The 20,425-nt window shown below is 35.3% G+C and overlaps 1 protein-coding gene across 4 annotated transcripts in view; it reads right to left on the reverse strand.

The window, feature by feature from the left end:
• Window positions 1-20,425, reverse strand: part of TBC1D5 (TBC1 domain family member 5) — a 290,939-nt gene that overhangs the window by 126,866 nt on the left and 143,648 nt on the right. For all 4 annotated transcript variants that reach the window (XM_017835483.1, XM_017835481.1, XM_017835484.1 and 1 more), the window contains 6 exons: window positions 16,338-16,446; window positions 14,497-14,586; window positions 14,327-14,398; window positions 11,934-12,001; window positions 6,386-6,488; window positions 377-465 (listed from right to left, as the gene is read on the reverse strand). In XM_017835483.1, the coding sequence (XP_017690972.1) occupies window positions 377-465; window positions 6,386-6,488; window positions 11,934-12,001; window positions 14,327-14,398; window positions 14,497-14,586; window positions 16,338-16,446 (531 nt within the window). The remainder of the gene's footprint in view (window positions 1-376; window positions 466-6,385; window positions 6,489-11,933; window positions 12,002-14,326; window positions 14,399-14,496; window positions 14,587-16,337; window positions 16,447-20,425) is intronic.

Raw genomic sequence — 20,425 nt, forward strand, 5'->3', positions numbered from 1 at the left:
ACATGTCTGCTCTATGAGTGTAGTTCCCTACTCTGTCTCCTCACTGTAATGACAAAAATGAAACCACTTCTGGCAATAAGAATGAAGTGAAACTGCAGGTAAGCTTTTTGATTAAGGCTTTTCCTAGGTTTCTTATCTCCCCATTTTTTCACCAATTAATATCTGTGAAAGAGACAATGTCTAAATTTCAGAACCTGCAGTAGGTAAGATGAAATAAGGACAGTCCCATCTAAGCATGAGGATTTCTGAGATCAATTTATGAATTATAAACAAAGAATTATGGAACACATATTTATAAGTTATATTCCAACCAACTTACTTATTTTTTTTAAGAAAGTGGGGTTTTAATACTATACAAATAAAACACAATGCTTGCCTTGGTTGTGCAGCTTCACTGGCATGTGAAAAAGCCTGGTGGTCACAATGTAGGATAAAGACAATGGGGGCTAAAAGTTCATGCATACCCTAAACACAAAAGGAAGCAAAAGTATAATTAGATTTTTCAGTCATATAATAGTTCCTAATGCCTAGCATCAGGCAGACAGCAATATTAGGTGAAGACTAACTAAAAGAATGAACATTTATGTTCCTAACAGAATGGTTTCATAATCAATGGCTTTTATCTTAAATTCTGATTAAATCCAAGTGTTTATTCTTCTATAATATACAGAAGCAAGTTATTCTCCCTTTTTCTAGCACAACGCACAACAAATCCGCAATGGTAGGCAACCCTGCACCTGGCAGTTTACTTCAAGATCTATGTTCATAAATATGAATTTTATTTATGATAATTATAATCATGATCTACAGTACAGAGATCTGCAATAGGGACAAATTACAAAATTTAAAATTATTTTTTATTTTAGAATGTTCCAAAAACATAGATAAAAGTGTAACAGTATGCTTCAAAGGAGACAAAGGCAGCTATTTAGGAAAGAAAATGAAACTCCCATTTCTAAGGACATGAGAATTAAAGTAAGTTTTTGGATTTTCCGGTTTTCTAAGTTGTTATGTCAACATTCAAAATAAAGTGATTAAGCAATGATTAAACAATGCAATGGAGCCCCGGTACTGTTCCACTGCAGAGTACTACTTATGTATGCAATCTATATTAAGCTACAGGAAAACTACAGAAACATGCAGGAATCAGAACTGAAAAAAATGGGTGGACAGTTAAGGACTTGGGCCAGCATTAGAAGCATAGCTGGGCCACCCTTCGCTACTTTTACCCAGAGCTCAGCAGGAACAAAAGCGGAGTCTTGATTCGACTTGATTCACCTGGGGCTTGTCAAACTGTTACCAGGAGCAGAAGCAAATGCTTCAGGAAACAAGCAATCCAGTTGGCAAGCAGCAATGCACTGACAGCTACAACTACAGCCTGCAGAATGAAACCTCATCTTCAGCAGACATTTGGCTCCTTCCCTCAGGTTAGATGAGGGAAAAGGAAGACTTAGGGCTTCACAACTGGAGAATTTGGTTACCTCAGAGGAGTTGGGATCCCAGTGGTGGACTAGAACAGCAGGTAGGAGTTATGCAAGCTACAGTCTGGGGCAGGGTTCAGCTACGCAAAAGAAGGGAAGGGAGCCTTTTGGTGATGGAAGGGATGTGGGATGAAGAGTTGACAACTGTCTGTCTGACTCTGGACACAAGGATCACTAATGGAAGAGAACTCCTGACCTCAGCCCAAAACCACTAACTATAGCCAGGGCTTGGTGCCAAGTGCCCAGGCTACCCCTGCTGGGACTGGCTCTGGCTGGAGTCCTTGCCCAGCTGTAGGAGGAAGAGCATGCTGCCAGCAGTGCTCCAGTTCAAAGGTGCAACTGCTTCGCCAAGTGGAGCCTCAGTCCCAACTCCTGATGGGTGCTCTGGACAGACAGGGGTTCCAGGAACACTATCCTGTTGGCAGAAGGAGCACTGGGCCTGGTCTGTCAAGCTCATCAGCATTTCAGGAGTACATGATGCATCCCCTGTCAGGAACTGTTCTACTTTTATGCTTGCAGTTCCAAGTCAGGAATACTCTGCACTGGCTTTTCCAGCCCTTTCAGTGATGGACAGACGTGAGCAATGAAAGTGTTACACACTTGTGAGCTACCCTGCTGCTTTGCTGGTGTATCAGTTGAAATTCCATGCAGCATTTGAGGAGTATTCAATATCAGTAAGTTAGATTATTAGCTTCATATGTATCAAAGAGATCCATTAACTACTAAAAACCTTTAACTTTTATCGGAAATAAAGGGGATTTTCCTTAAGTGGTCCAAATTGACTCAAGAGGTAGATGTGGAAGCCCTCTCTAGATCATTACTGTTTTGAGTATGCTTGGATCTTTTCTGTTGGTAAGAGGAAATTCCAATACCTAGCAGTGTTGAGGAAAAAAAAAAAAAGAGTTTTGACAATTTCTCTATTTGCCATCAACTGAAATCCTAGGCAATATAATTTTAATTTCTTCAGGATTGAGATGACCACTATAGCCTCAATGGTAGGGCTGAAGTTTGGGTGTTTTCTTTCTATTTCTGAACCTTGAGGGACCACTTCAAAAGATGAAGGCTAAACAGAAATTCAGTTAGGAAAATAAAAAATAAACTCAATAGCTATTGGATTTCAGAAGCTGACGTAAAACACAACAAATCAGCAGTTAGATTACAAACTGACGAGTTTAGATTTCTTAAAATATTATGGTCATACCAAGGGGAAAGGAATAGGAGAAACAGGGAGATTGGTCCAGGATTAGATAATATGTAAATAGAAAAAATATTTAAACAAACTGTAAATAACCAGGGTTGTACTTCCACATGTACAGCCCTTGGTTAATTAACAGTTCCGCATCTAATCTTTTATTCACCCTGATTTACTAAACATGAAATAGGAGAAATGGAAATGCCAAAAACTTGACTATCTAATAAAACTACCACCTAAGCTGTAAACATATATGCTGAAGAAAAGAAAGAGGACATAAAATAAGAATTAGTTATAAAAGATAAAAGCATATCACACATTCTTCCAACATAATAATGTATCAACTCAGTAGAATCATAATGTGGCTGCCCACATATAACAAAACCAAAACAAACAAATGATGAAATATCAGGATTTCAAAAAGATACCTCTGATCTTTCAGTTACAAGACTGCTTCAAATGTTTAGAGATTTTTAGCTTGGCAAGAAAAGCTACCAGTGTAATATGCATACACATATTTTTTCAATGCTGCAGTTTACTAAAACTCTTTAGTGTTAATAAGTAAGTTGACAGAGCTCAGATAATTTTATGACACTTTCCAGCTACAACAAAGTATTGATTTCATAATACAGTCTATGGTTTAGAAAGAAAACCAGAATTATAGCATTTCTACAATGACAAGTGAATCAATGCATTTCAAAATTATATTGACTTCTTTAAGGGCAATCAAATCATGAACAAACAATAGTTAGCCTAGTGATTCAGCTTAATTTTCACTATTTATTTTCCATGTAACTAGGATCAAAATTTTGGCACCAGTCTTGCAGATGAACTCTAGGAGTAATTTTTACATATTCTTAAGTACAATATACTATTCTCTTTAGACTCTATATTTACAGCTGCTATTTAAAAATTCAGTGATCCCAGAGAGGATTCTGTCTTTAAAATCTGTAATACAGCTTCACAACATTCTACTGCATTTGACTAGGGAGAGAAATATCTTCTTCCTCATCAAACAAAATGTTACTTTACGCTATCCAAAAAACCCACAAACTCTACTACAAAGACAACTTGCATGCATATATGCATATTAAACAAACATTATTGATTGCTTCTTCTAAGACTATATGTTGATGCTATGTAATATTTTTAATAGAATGCTATAAACTCCAAATATACTTTATTTATGTTTCTATGTATGGAAATTGTCAAGGAACTATAACTTTTTCAAATATTTAGGAAGGTAACATTAGGTGTGGACACATACTGACAGACAGTCATCAAAAGTCTTCATTCACTGGCCAAGTTTTATACTTCTAATGGCAGTTGTAGCTTTTGTATGTAGTCATGCAAATGAGACAGAAGAATTCTCATGGACAGAGGAATTCCCCATGATGGAAACTGCATATGAAGAGAAACTCCCTAATTTGAGCTTTGTATTCAGGTCACTGTGGAGAGAGCAACTTGAAGATGATCTGTTACTGACGAATTAATGGTAACTTTCATTATTTTCTCAAATATATGCTAGGCTTGAAGGGAAGTGGGGCTTGAGTCAATGGTAAAAACAGTAAGTCAGGAACACTGTCTAAAAGATATGCATTTGATAAAAGAAGGAAAAAAGATACCCTGTCACCACCACAAACTATTTCTTATCTGCTAATTAAGAGAAGGAGCATTATTTTTTTAAAAAACAAACAAACAAAGCCACCCTTATAAAATGAGGTAAAGAAAAAAGCAAAGGTCCTAATAAAAGTAACACGTCCATAAAAAGAGAGGAAAACCACAATCATTTGCTATTTTATGGACTAGGCACAGCACCACAAGACCTGTGTGATATACTTAACACACTTCAGAGAGGTTAAATCATGATCCAAAACTGTTTAATTTTCTGCACTTCACCTCTCCTCTTCATCCTGTAGCAACCCCTTCCCAGAACTACCACACTACTGACACACACCAGCTGAAAACAGAGGTAAAGAAGTTTTCTTTGTCAACAGCCTGTAGGCTCACAAAATTGAACCTGTTCTTTTATCTGCCTATGTTCATTTAGCCCACCAAGCAGTCTTTATTAAAGCTGAGGCATCAGGCAGTCAAAGTTCATTAATACCATTTATATAATCTCTGCAGTTTCAATTAACTCAGCAAGACATTCTACTACATGATAACAGTCTCATTAATTCAATAAAATCCCATAACTATTAACAATATGGTCTATGTTAAACGGGGTGTCACCTAGTAGAAAATAATAGCTTTAACAGCTTGTGATGAAACACAGGGCTTTTTTTTTTTTTTAAATTTGATCTGGCTAAATATTCCATCCTTATATAGAAAGGTATTATTTCTTGGTAAGGAATCAAGAGGATTTTAAATATGAGCAGAGGGTAATTAAGTCCTTTTAAGTCATATCAAAGAGTAAAATAATACTTCTTGTTCAATAAATGATAGACTAAATTAGCTGGAATGTGTTCTTCCATTTTCCCATCATCAGTACGCTGGCCTATATTCACTGGAAAGAGGAGGCTGAATACTGCTGAAGTATTTTCTTCAGCAGTGCTCTTCAAAATACAGCTGATAGATCTCATTTTTTCAAGATTATTCCTTGCTCACAGTCTTTCCAACACGAGATGAGAACCAGTTGATAGATGTTTCATATGTTTGATAACTATATATTTGATTTTTGATATAGTCTGTAAGACAGTTCTTCAGAAATAACTGTTCCTTCAACTCATGTATCCTTTGTTTCCAAGAAACATCCCTGTTGCCTGGCTTGAGAACAGTGGTCACAGACCATGCCTAAAAGCATAGATTGTCTTAAAAAATTCTTCCCATTTACTTAATCTCTGTATTTTTGTCATGAAAAATTTTCTGTCTACCTAAAGTTGTCTGCTGTACAGTTTATCTTTTGTCCACGTACACTGAGTATCCCTCGGTTTGTCAGTCTCTACTCAGCCTACAGATAATTGTGCGAAGAAACAAATACAAATATACTTTTGTTGATACTGTGCATATGTCAGTCTCGCTACAGAAATTGAGATCAAGGTAACACATTTCAAAACCATCAGAAAAATGTTAAATTAATTTAGGCTGCATCCCATGTAGATGCACAGTTAGTGCAACTTTAAAGGTTTCTTTACCATTTTATCAAAAATCGTTTGAGCAGACTCTGCTTCGGGTAACACTATAAAAGTGTTATTTTGTAGCAGCCTTATCCTTCAGTCAAGAGGATTTTGTCGGCTGCATTGTATTTGGATGCTACAGAGTTAGATAAAGGATCTATTCACTAAAATAGCACACGGCTTTAGCACTTTGAGGAAGAACTTAAATTAGTGAACTTTGCCTAAATTTCAGAAGTCACTATGCCTTTTGTTTATTCAGTACCATTTTTAATCCTGCCATATACTTTCTTTCTTTACCTAAGCAGAGAAAGCCTTTGATTTTTTCTTTCTTAATCAACTGAAGAAAAAGATGTTTGTAAAGAAATATGAAGTTAGAAAACTTAGCAAGCTTAAAGAAAACAATTTGAGGTACTGTGTTATGAGGAAAAAGCATATGTTATTCAATGAGCTTACTTTTCTTACTATCCAGCTGACAAACAGCTCTTTGATTACTTCAGCATTATGGTAGAACTTCAGATACAACACAGCTACATTATTGTCAAACCATATAGAAAATGTTGAGTCAATGAATGCCACCTGTACAGTATTTTCATTACCTGTTTATAAAGCAACTGCTCATTTTCTCTGGCGTAGCAGAACAGAACATCTGTAAGAATTTTCCTTACATTCTCTTGCTGGAAATATTGCATTTCAGGAAAGCTGAAAATGAAGCAATAGAGTGAAAGTAAACAAAAGAGTGCACAGAATGTCAGTTGCTGGTCTTCTAGGAAAGGTTTTATCTAAGAGCATCTCCCTTGTCTGCTTTCCCACGGCTCTGTGAATTGTGGATGCTGCTAGAGTAAAATACTTCTAAAGAACTGCTACATTTTTTTTGCAACCGAAATTATGAACCATGTTCTTTAATATACATCAGTCTGCTAGAGATATGATGATATCACCAGGTATATTTAAATAACTAATCCCTTTTAATCTTATGAAAGCTAGAGATCTGCAAGAATGAAATACAATGGGAAAAAGGAAGAATGGACAAGAGTATGTCAGAAGAAGGATTTACACAAAGGTTTAATATTTCATGAATATTTGAAAAAATATTATTATCTAATGACAAGATTATTAAAATATATCATAATTGACATGAAAACCAGTATCCTAGACTCTCATATCTCTTATTGGTATCTGTTGTGATACAATACAATTAGGCATTTCACTGTCTTTAACAACTGTTGCAAATAAACTTTATAATTATGAAATAATTTGATACTCTGGTAGGGTAAATATCCTAAGTAAAATAGAAAGAGGTGGATCTTGTGTGAGAATAAGAAAAAAAGCTTCTGTAAAAATCCTGTTACATGCATAAACCTAGGAAAATGTAAATATTTCCAGTTTGTGACTACTCTGAAACAACTCTCACCTGCGTATCCTGCTCCTTGACTGTCGGAGGTAGGAAATAAAGTAGTTATCATTCTTAAAATTAGAACAAGTGCACAAAGATCTTTTCCTGGTTACTGAAGAAGTAACCAGATGCCAAAAAATGTTCCATAAAGCAACCACCTCAAAGCACATTGCTCTGCAGCTATACAGAGAAATAACAAATAAAGCCAAAAAAATCTAGAAAAGTAGAATACTAAAAACAAAGGAAAAGGTAAAGATTTTTCTTAGTCTTTCTGGACAAAGAAAACCAGAAGAATACTAAAAAATACAACAGCGGTAGGCCTCAGGCTAGACAGCTGAAATAAAGGGTTTGGTATTGTCAGTTTTAAAATTAAATCATATGGATTAAAGATAAGGTTTCCTCAAGCCAATTTCGTTTTTCTCCTGTTTCCCAGGTCTGAGCTACAGTGCTAAACTTTAGACCAGTTATATTAAGGTTCTTGTAAAGCCTGTCACAGAGAAACAACATAGGAAATTATAATAAATTACTTCAGATAAGACTATTAGTGTTGATAATTACTGTGGTCATCTCACAAAGGTGCTAGAAAGGTGCCTTGAAATCCTTGGATGAATCAAGAGCCAAGGCAGAGAAGACACTGTGGCTTAAATACAGAGATGCTGAAGTCCTGAGAGAGGCACTGGGATGAGAGGTGTAACGTTTTCCTGGCACCTGGTGGAGCTAACAGTAGACCAGCATTTGGAAACTTGTATGCACTTGTACTAATCATATTACTGTAAAGGAAGGACACAGCTGAGACCAAAAGTGCATTACAGCAGATGGCAATCGACATAATTTAGGGGTTTGAAGAGATTATTTCTGAAGGACTGTTATTCAGGCCTGCCCTATGAAGTTTAGGAAAATAAGACTAACAAAGAAAACTCAAAAATACACAGAGATATCTGTGAGGATCTAGTAATACCAGAGATTGTGACAGAAAGGATAATAACGAACTCAGAAATAAGCTGGTTGAAGTATTAATTATAGTAAATGTAAATAGAAGAGATCATGAGGGAACTATCAGTTCAGGATGGATTTTTATAGAGAATGTCATTTTATGATTAAAGCTCTGTCTTAGGAAATACAGTATCCTCAAATCAGCAAGGTAAGAATGCTTTTCATGAACACGAGAATATTAAAGTTAATTACACTTCTGAGAAAGACTGCATAAGGACGCGGGAAATTTGCTAGACTGTTTTACCACAACTGCTACAATCAAACAATGGCACATTCAAGTCCCTGCTTTCTGAAAGTGAAGATCAGGGTGAGTTAGTTATAATTTTTTAAAACATTCCTTTAGCTAATTTAGGGGCCCCCACACCAGAGGCAGCCAGAGTTTGACACAGAAGAAACTCAGGCTGGCAAACAAATAAAAGGATGCACAAAAATTCTCTATGAAACAAATCTGGTGGCAGATAAAAATGAGGCTCTAAACCGCTGCCACCGAGTAACCATCTTTTCTTCATGAACAGATTCAATCCCCTGGCATTCCCCAACCCTCTTACTCAGCTGGAAGGGGGAAAGCAACTAACCAGAAAAAATGGAAGATGCTCTTGTAACTGCAAAGGTTTAGTAAAGAATAACAATAACTGCCCCCTCCATTGCTCACCTTTTTTTTGAAAAGGAATAAATTGGTGTACAAAGAAAGCTTTCTCCCTTCTAGCAGTTGCCTCTCATGTGCATAATCAATGGACTGCTGTTTCTTCCCATTTCTTCCATACACTTAGGAAGGGTGTACACTACCCTTTTTTATGTTGGAAATTTTTTTTAATTATTTTTTTTTATTTGGGAGATGGAGAGTTTTGAACATCAGCACCCACCATGACTCATCTTCACACAGCCTGCACTGTCCTAAACTGTGATTGTTACTCCTGATGCAGAAACTAAGTAGACCGATATGTAAAAATACTACCACAAAAGAGAGAAAATCCACTTGATTAGTCTACTGGGAATGCCCCCCCTAAGCATTTTGGTTTCTTAAAATACTGGAAAGATGGTAATGAAATCTAGCCATTTACAATCCTATGCATACAATGTGATGCCAAAAAGTAAACTGGTATTTTGATTTGAGCTAAACACTCTAGCATCTGCCAATCTCCTGATTTCCATTTCTGCAGAATATTTTTTGAAATTCTTCTTTATCACTTCCCTTCTTAATCATCACAAAATAAATCAGCATCGTTCTTTGGTACATCTTTTCAATGACAGTAATTAATCATTGCATTCTTTAGTCTGGTACAAGTTACTACAGTGCTAGTTCACACACACCTTTCTTAGTGGAATAACAGAATGGAGTATTATAGTCATAACTCGGTTGGTATTGCTCAGTTGGTATAATCTACATTTAAAGTAAGGCTTTTTTGCATTATAGTAAAATTCCCTTACCCTCCTTCCCACCCTCATTTTAAGAAGCCTCTCACTTGAGACAGAAAGAGATGGTGTTTGGTTCCAAATTGGAAGTACACATTTCTAGACAGTTGAAGGAAAAATCATTCTGAACCTCTCAACAACTGTAAAAAAATAAATCAGGAACTAAATCAGCCAATTAATGAGAAATGTTGATCACTAATTAGGGCTAACCTAGCAATATCCTCCCCTCCTTTCCTTGTAAATATTGGACATTATTATTATGCAACAGGCAAAAAATTGTATGTAAACATTATAGATTGCATTTCTCTCACCTGACCTTAGGACACTACGGTTTTGTTAGGCACCAGTGAACTGGAAGCCTTTTGTAGTCATTGAAGAAAAACACACTTCTCTACAATGTGACTTACCAGACTAGACTTTTACTTTAGGAAGAGATGATTTGTGTCCTAGAATTCTATGGGTACATAGACTCTACAGCATGATCAGCCCAGCTGTGAGTACAAGGGTTTTACAGATCTAATTATTAGGTGAGATAAGGATTCTCAAAATGCATAGGAACACACATGCACACACAAACAAGCTTTATCACATTTCCTTTCAGATAACAAAATCCTGAAATTTAAACTAATTTAAACCAATACGAATTTTAACAGCATAATTCTAGCCACTTTTCCTGTCTATTCTTACTTCAGGGAATTTGAACAAAAACATTATAGAGCAAATTTTTTACTGCTTTGATAGCTGGGACTCTAGTTTGCTACTCTCTGTGCAGTTAGAACCACTCTCTACAGCATTATTTACTTGATGCTGTTGGATGATGGAGGACTGAACTAGATGACAAAGAATATAAAAATATTAATTAAATTCAAACTCCAGGAATTGATTTAAAGAACGGAAATGAAAAGAGAGGGTATTTACGTTCCATAACCAAGGAATGTAGAACTTACTGCTTCTTACACTAATTATAGTTTACAGATATATGTGTATACGTAAAATGCACACCTTGTTTTATGATTAGGCAAACAACAAGTGTACATATAAATGCATGTAGTTTATCAAATACATTCATGTCACTGAGAAATTTTGCTTCTTCATTGCCTGACTCATTTTACTATTGATGACACAATGTATACCGCTATTGTTTCAAGTAGATATTATTTTGTATAAATACATAAACGAAAATTTCTTTTATCACTAATATTAGTGAATACTGCTCTGCCTAGTACTCTGCCATTTGCCACAGTGAGAGCCCTGACTTTGTGTGTGTATATATATATTTTTAAATAATAGTCTTACATTTACCATAACCTCTATACAACTTTTCATTCTCCAATTATAGTTTAGATATGTATATATTTTAATCTTAGAACATCCCGAACTGTTTCCTTTAACAAACAAAAAATACCATCTGTTGTGAGAATGCACATGAAAGTATACTCAGATTTTAATTATACATCTCATGGCAAAATGCATTCAAGAACGGGTCTAGGGACGGACATATAAAATATTCCAAAACCAGACAGCAATGATTTCTTCTGCATGACTTGGTTTCTGTAAATGAAAATGTGTGACCTTGGGATTTGTAAAATCTATGACTATCACCACTTTTTTTTAAGTTATAAGGAAAAATATTATCAATACAGTAAAATTTCACATAGTAGCAAATCAGTAATTGAATTTAATTATGTTTACATATCACTCAGTGCTTCCACTCTGAAAAGAAATATTTTCAGGAACTGAGTATTGTAACTCAAGGAACTTCCTAATCAGGAAAGACCTAAGGGCCAAGAAGATAAAAAAATAATCACAGTAATATTAGGACAAATTTTAAAAGGCATATGTGACAAATAACACTAGAAAATGATAAATAAAAATACAACTGCTCAACTTCTACAGATAAATGACATTTCCCTTACTAATTACAAACTGCTTTTTTATTATTGATTGAATTAAGTGTTGAGAATTAAGAAAGTAATCTGTTCAATCTTTTATTATAATTATAATTTAGTTGAAAGACCTTTTGGTTTCTTTTACCTTCTCTTTGCTTCATACAGAAAACTACTTTAAATTTCACACCGTAGTGTATCTCCTAATATCTTAATTTAGAAGAGCTTTTCTTCAATGATACCAATAAATCTCCAAGATTTAATGTTCAACTAGATTTTCTCATTTTTTACTCCATGAAAGCTGTATTTTTATACATTTAATGTATGTTTCCACACATTCATGTTCAATAAACCTGACATTTACAGTAACCAAAATCAGGAAAACACTGTATAACATATATCACATAAAAATGTAGACTATAAATTTATATAAAGAAATTCCTTTAAAGATCTACATACGTTCTTGTCACATCTTGTTCAATCATTGCTCGAAGCTCTTTATCCTGGAAAAATTTATTCCAAAGACTCTGAAATAAGGAAAAATAATTGTATGAAACCTAATACTTAAAGCTTATAAACTACATCAGCAAAGTACTGTACAAATATTAACTAATTAATCCTCAACATTCCTGGTAGATAGGTGTATCAATATTATTACAGGTGATAAAAAATGTTGGTGCTCAGCATAACATATCTGAGAAAGTCAATTTAGATCAGAGATAAAAACATTCAAGTTCCTGGATCCGTGTTCTAGGCTCATTCCATTCGCTCACTGGCTTCAGGTTTGTGAGCTACCGGTATGGGGGCCTATGAAGAATATTTAGAAAGGCAGAGTAAACTCAAACTTGCCAGAACCAGCAACTCAACCGAAAAAAATTCAGTTACTCACTCTAAGAAAAAGGTCCATAACACCATTTCTCCTATGAATGTACGGACTTCATTGGAAGCTGCTATAATATCCATAATAAGATACTGTTTGAAAACAAGCTAGTTTGTTTTAGTGGAGGCAAAATCAAATAAGGAATGTATGATGATCAAATACATATTATGAAAGTGACATAATTCTAATACATAGTGAAGATCAAGATTGGGCATTCTAAAAAAGTTCTGATAGGGAAAACCACAGTGTTTAAAGCTCACTGCAGTATAAAAAATATTAAATAAAAGAATGCAAAGTAGGTTTAGCCTCTTCTATATCTGTTTCTGTGACCATTTTCATCCTCTTTCTTTCATTTCCGTGTTTTGTTTACAAATATGTTGTAAAAGCTAACCTGAAAGAAGTCAGAAAATGCTGTTAATTGTACGCTCCAGAAAGAGTATTGCAAAATGTATTCTTTATTGCAAAGGGATGGTAACTTGGCCATATGGATCAAAATACAGAAAGAGCAAAATTTATACTGGTCTTCATGTAGATCAGGTTAGTTTTCAGATAGCATCAGCACCAGTGAATGAAATACTGTACAAAGGGAGTGTCTACAATACTTCAACAATTTTTTGCTTCCCTGCAAACAATTCTTTGCCATGGTGGTTTATGCTCCACAGAAAGAAAAGAGAAAGTAAATTACTGTTATCTAGTGAGAGGAAGGTAAAACAGAAAAAAGGAAAATGTTAATTATCTTCTATATTTGTGTTTCAACTAGGAAAACCCCCCCAAACTTTAAAAGCATTTATATCCTTCACAATGTCTTACATAAAGTATCTCATAACTATTTTCATGCAGCTAGATCACACTTGAAACTCCCCTGTCCCTGCTCCAATCCTGGTCCTTTGGAGCAAAGGATGAAGGAAACAGAAGCTGCCTTGCGAAGAGGAAGGAAAACTTTGAATATACTGGATGGGTATAACATCAAGTCATGGCAGAGGCTCAAAGGCACTTTGTTCTTCATTCCTACGTCTGATTTGGCCTGTAACTTTGTTTCACAGGTTAAACCCCTCCCACATACTCTGACATGTTAACCTTTGTCTTCTATCTCCTAAGGACAACCACAGGCAGAAAGAAGATAGTATTACTGTGTAAAATCACACACTACAGCAGAAACACTTCAAATCTTCTACATTTGACACAACTTTCTGTCCAGCTGGATGCAAGAATAGTTTGATGACGCGCACAGTTATACCAGCTGCAGAGCTTTCTCCTCCTAAATTAAATAAGAAGCACAGTACCACACTACAAACAAAAGTATGGGCTTCCGTTTGCGGACAAAACAGTAGTATCACCAAAGAAATCTGACAGTCTTTTCAGGTGTAAATCTCTTAAATGCAGACTCTTAAATGCAGCTTCATGGTATTAAGTTATCTTAAAAATTTGATAAAAAAGAATTTCGATGATAACAGAGAAGCTTACAGATATGTGCTATAAACTACTTGAAAAACTTTTCAGGTATAACAAAAAGCAGTAAAAAACCTAAAAAACCTCCAAGGCTGAACAGTCTTCCAGAGGAGGGTGCTTCACTATTTGCTGTTAATAGCATTCACTTCATATTGACTGTTTAAACACTCCTTAAACTAGAGCCATTTTATGTATAAAATGAAAACACACAGTGATAAAAAGCACATCAGTTAAAGAAAGGATTTGCTGTGAAACTGTACTTATAGTCCAGCACTGATGTTTTGTTTATCACAGTCTGCCCTGAGAAAAGCCCTGAAAAATCAGAATAGCAACATAGAAATGAGCATTTCTAGTTGTTCAGCAGAACCTGTGAACCAATTGTTAACACAAGCCAGTTTGGATATTTAGGAGGGAAATCTTAGCACCTGCCGTTTTGCCTACTTCAGCAAGAACTCCCTTGTGTCAGTATGAAGATGATGAGAATTTTAGTAGTACGTGTTAACAGAACCAAGGGTCAACCTACCCCCTCGTCCTGAGAGAGTGGATTGTTGATGATCAGGTCCTGCTGTCCTGCTTTCCGAGGGTTTGTAATGTGCTAGGTAAAAACAGAAAAAAAATCAAATCTTCTTCTGTTATACTATAAGTATTAATATCTAAGTCAAAGTATGAGAATAGAGTTTTGTACCAACTTACAATTTCTTTGATCTTATTGTAAGAAGTTCTTAAGTCTGAAGTAGTTTTAATCCATTGACTTCTATCTTGGGGTAGAACCTCTAGAAATAACTATCAGCAAAACAAAATAAATTCATTAAATTTCATCAGTTTTACATAGCTTTTCATATAAATCCTACCAGATAGCATACACTGTCTCAGAAAGAGAAAGCAAAGACCTATAAAATACTCCTGGTTTTAGTACTTTCCCACCCATCAATAAGTAGCTAGAAACAATAGCAGTTCTATGGTGTGAAATAAAAGCATTAGAATTGACTGAAGCCACAAACTCAAGCTTTGTAAATTGCTGTAATTTCAGTAAAGTTGATTGAGACTTCCAAGGCAGACACAAAATGGAAAGAGATGAAAATAAAGATAGAAAACTTTATTTACATAACACTGATGACCTAATGCAAGGTGCTTAAAACCAAACATGAATGTAGAGCAGAAACTATGCACTGAGATACACCCTACCTAAGAAAAGAAACAAGTTCTAGAATTCTGCAAGACAGTTAAGTCAACTTTGCGTCCTTGAGAATGCCTACATCTCAGATCTTTCACATGTCTCTTTAGAAAGGATTAGAAAGAAACACCCATTGAAAAATACTATTTAATTGCATATGAAACAAGGAAAAAACCTGTATTTTCTTGCTTTTTAAATGTTTTCATTTGCACATTGTAAGGTGCTAAGTGACAGTAAATACTGACGAACAAAAATTTCCTAAATTACTAAAAAAACCCCTTAAAATTTCAGAACTTAACAAAAATATAGATAATATTTTTAAAACAGAGCTCTAACCCATATTGGGACATGTAAATAAACCTGCCTTATTTCTAAAATAAAACCACTCCTTGATTTAACTAGTTGACAGTGAAGGACTTGATGCTTTTGTTAGTTCACGGTTTTGAGTTATGACCTCCTAATTTAGAAGCTCAAAAAGTAGCAAACTGGTAAAACAATGTTTGTGGCATATATTCATCTGGCTTCCTGAATAAAGTATTTTCAATAATTTGAAATTAGTTCAATGCTACATACATTTTAAATTTCAATTTTCCACTGTCTTTCATTCATATACAAAGAGTATTTTATATTTCTTTTTTATAGGTCACTGTGCCAAAGTGATGCTTGAGAAATTCCAAGTGAGGTAATTTAAATGATCAGAGTTAACATACAGCAACTCTACCAGGGAAAATGTTCTCTACTATCATAATTAGTGCACAACAGAAGACCTGATGACAGTGCAACAAAATTTGTTTGGACTTTGTATAGCATTTCAGTATTAGCTTCCTTTCCTTCTCTCTTCCTTCCCCTGTAAATAAAATACAGTAAGAGACTCCCAAAGACCTATTGTGTTTCTAGAAGAACTGGCGTCCCTCTCCATCCAGACCAATCCAAGAGGAGTTGGTCTTAATTTTCTCATTTCACTGGTAAAATCTGCTAGCAAAAGCATCAGATTGATTTTAAAGAAGTCCCGCATTCCACAAAAAAAATTTTTTTAGGCAAACTTCCTTTCTATTTCCGGCGCATGACTTCACCGCACAGATACTGAGGAGAGATGGTTGTATAGCACTCAATTCTAAACATACCACCAGCACAAAGATATTCTTCCCTAGGAATCATTTCCTGTCACCTGCAATTCAGCTTTAAAGCAACTTGATGTGGTTAGCAAATGTTCTATGAATTATAAAAATGAGTAGGAAAACATTGGGATGAAGTCTCTTGGAAAATTCATGATTCTTTGCATCAATAATCTTCCAGCACATCAGGTAATGTGTTGATATATTGCAACCACAAACTGTAAATAAATATTTTCTCTTCTTACCTTCCAGCAAACACTACGGAACCTGCTGCTTCTCAGCTGCCCATTAATCCCCTTCAGCCGTATAGTTGCCAAGTAATTGTTGTTTACAAATAGTTCTTCCCATTCTTTACTGCAAAAGCAAAAGGAATGAACATTTAAACAAAAAAAAAAAGCCTTAGCTGATTTAAGGACTATATGACACTACACAATTTAGGATAAGCAGAGGAAAGGAACTTTTTTTAAATGTATATATTTAGTTGTGTACCACTTCTAAACGCATGGCTGTTTTTTTGGACACATTTCTTCTTTGGATTTAATGAATATGTAGATCGCTATAATTATGCCAGCTACTGAAATTCATAATGTCTATGGAGGCTATTCCATTTCCTCTAAAATGTTGGTACTGCAGTTCAGTGAATAAACAAGAAAAATGAATATTAATATAAGCACATTCATGTTTCAGCTGTAGACAAAGAAGTACCTATTCCAAAAATATGCAACAGAAAAGTATACTGTTGACTGTATTAGCTCTTCACATGACGTATTTGCTTAAATGAACCTTCTTTTCTTCTTAATGTCAAGCTGGGCAGTTAAGCATCATAGAAGATGACTTTCTTCAACATTTAGTGCTATTTACTATTGAAATCACTTCTACTTCTTTCTACATGATCAGTTTTAAAATTTTAACAGGTGCTAGCAAATTTAAAAAAAAACATCAAAAAATTAAAAAGCCTCACTGTATAAACTGTTAAAGGCAAGCTTGAGTACCTTGCAGTACCTATGGCTGACTAGATAAACAACCTAAATATGCCTCCCAGGCATGCAGGCACCAGGGGCCTAACACCTGTGCCTCATTAATATACAAGTAAATCTGCTCTACTGGGAAACAATTGGAAATTAATTGTCCCAAACCATCTACTGAGTTTGAATAAAAGAATTAAACCTATATTTCCTGCATCTTCTACTGAAATGAATCTCAAGAACAGTATAAGCCATCTAATAGTCTTAGTAGCCCAAGACTTGCTCACAGACTTTCTGGAACCACTCTAAAATCCAAAGGGCAATTTCAAGGTAGAGAGCTGGGTTATGTACAAGGAAATGTGTTTCAGATTTATTTTCGATGCATGTCCTTAAGGTGAACATCTTCTCTCCTTGTCACATGGGAGACTATTACCTCTCCCTGGGAAAGGAGTAATGAAACCAGGAAGAGGGAAACTACTATTATGACTCCAGGCTAAGATCTCATCAGATTTCCTTCACTAAGGAGGGTCACAGAGTGGGTTATACCAAGTACTAGCAAACTTTGGTTTTGCAAATTGCCCATAATATATGCAAGATGAAGTTATATAGTTTTCAGTCTTTTAAGCGGAACTGTGAGAGTGAGGTTTTTAAAATGTAATTATAAGATAGAGTCGCTGAGAATCATTGAGGAATGGACTTGGCTAGCCAGGAAATAATGATCATGTTTCTCTGTGACAGGAGCAACCTCACAATCTATGCCGAGACCAAAAGTGTTGTGTTTGTGAATGTACCACATTTCAGCTAGGAACATCTTCTAAAAAACAACCCAAATAAAAAAAATAGTGTGTTTACTTCTGGATCTTGATTATTAATTACTTTGAAAAGCGAGGGTAAAGATGACTAAGGCTGTGATAGCCTGCAGGGCTTAGGGCTGCCCTTAGCTTCTCCCAAATGCCAGTATCCCCAAATGACTGAAAGAGCAGCAAGTTGTTCCAATGGTAGGGGGGCAGCTTCCTTCATTCACCACATCCCTCATTATCCAAGTCAGAAAGACTATCTGGTAACTTTTGTCTCCCTGTCTCCCACACATCCTCATCTTCTGCAGGGAGCTGCCTGCGACTGTTTACCATGATTCTGTCTCCTTTAAATACAACGTATGGTATACAGCAGACACAGCTTGAGAAAAATCTGGGCCTTTCTTTCGCAGTCATTTATACTTCAGCAACTACAGTATATTATGCCTATCTAAATAACCCTCCTGTTTCTATCACATATCATATTCTTCATTTGCCATTGTAAATTTTGTAGCATCATTGGCCATTACAACTACTGCCAAGCTGCCTCCCTAAGGTAGCTATGTTTCAAGAGTGACACATTCCCCTGCGCACACAACAGGTCAGACTCTGAAGCTATTCACATTGTTCTCCAAGTGGATGACATTCCCACAATGTCTTTGAAAATGCCGGTGTGTCAGCTGAGTTAGCAAAAGGTTTCAGCCAGTGTGACTCCGAGGAGAAAGAGCAGAGCGGAAAGAAACTCTTCAGGTTATTTTTCTCACCAACTGCTGGATGCGATTGCTACACAGTAAGAAAGTAATTTCAACACTTCTGAAATTGTATTAGGGCAGATATTACGCCTTTTTTTTTTTTAATTTGTAATGCAATTCCGAACATGTTTTGAACCAAATTACATTTAAAACAGCCAAAAGAAATTTGGCAAGATCATATCTCCTCTGCATTCCCCCTTGGCTGCTGGGATCACTAAAAAAAAGTTATAAGCAACTGAAAAAATAATTATTTGGAAGCTGGAATCTGCTTCAGTTTTAGTAGAGCTGAATGATACTTAAAATCCTTTCTGAACAGCATTCAAATATTCTGAATGAAGGCTAATAAAATAAGCTTTACAATTCTAGAGATTGCTTTAACAGTGGTGACACTGTGTAATATCGACAAGCAATCAATTCTAAAAAGATAATATTTAAAATTATATAGCCCTACTATGTAAAATAATAACTAAGAGCCTTGTTAATCCAGGATTGCAGAAAACCCACTGGTCAAAGTGAAATGAGCAATGAAGCTTGGAACTTGAGTCTGCCACACCCCATTTGCTTCACTGAAGTGAAAGACTTCAAGAGCCAATTGGAACCACCTAAACTATGAATAAGCACATGTAACTGTTTTTAATCAAACTAGAAAATTAAATGTATAATCATGTGTTAATACCACCTTTAGGTTGTACAATTAAAACAAAGGCAAACGTTTTCTGATTATTTTATAAATATTTTTCATTTTAGATTCTTATTTAACTATTCTGTCTAATATTCTATTGTACATGTTGTAAATGTATATATCGATTATTCATAATAATTGATACACATAATATAAGACCTGTATGAGGAAAAAATTATTGGATCAACGTTTCTTTAAGAAACTTAATTTCTCATGCTATATCTATACAGTAACTGTCCAATGTAAAATATTTACTGGCATGAGCTAGGGACAGTTGCATTACTTCAAAGTGGGAAAAGTGCTCAATATGTATGAATGGAAAAGCAGGCAAATCAATGGAAGGGATGACGGTTGCAGATTCGTTCTGCAAGATTTGTTCATAGTTCTCATCTGTTCCTTTCCATCTTATGAGACATACACTTATGTCATACCCACAAAAGTTTAAATCTCTCTGCCAAAAAATTTTAAACCGTGGTCTGCTTTCTTTCTTATAAGAAATGAGGTTGACCTCTGAGCAAACCATATAGAAGCATATTTTTCTCTTTCTTTCCAACAGGAAATGATTTGTGGATATGATTCTTGTTAAGACAATTACAAACATCAGATTTTCATATATAAAAGTTTAAAGATTTGGAACAAAAATGTCTCCCTCAATTGACTGTTAGAAGGGAGCACAATGAGCAGCACTTTACATCAGAAAGTCTAAGTAAAATTTTACGTGCACTTAAATACCATTTTTGAAAAGGTATTTGTATACCTAAGGTCTAGCATCTTAGTAAAAGACAGTGAGCTGGTGCAGTGTTGGAGAGAGGTAACAAAGAGTTTCTTCCACTGATGGGCAGAAGCAGAACATCCGTCTCTGGCTCTGCTGCTAAATTTCAATCTGCAGCATAATGGTAAAACCAATACATCAAGCATAGATATGTAGAAGAAAAGAATGGCAGCCCACCTAAGCTCCTTTCAAAATAAACACTCTGTTCAGAACAGGAAGAAATACAGTTGAGGGAGAGTGGTATAGCATAGACAGTAATTACTGCTGCTTAACTTCTGCATTTACCAATTTAGAGGATAAAGCTGGTGATATGTAAGAATGCAGACCCTGCTGAAGTTTAAAGCTAGTGTAAGAAGTATTTTTGTACT

Source organism: Lepidothrix coronata, unplaced genomic scaffold, assembly GCF_001604755.1.
Source record: "Lepidothrix coronata isolate B3197 unplaced genomic scaffold, Lepidothrix_coronata-1.0 Scaffold258, whole genome shotgun sequence".
Taxonomy (NCBI): domain Eukaryota; kingdom Metazoa; phylum Chordata; class Aves; order Passeriformes; family Pipridae; genus Lepidothrix; species Lepidothrix coronata.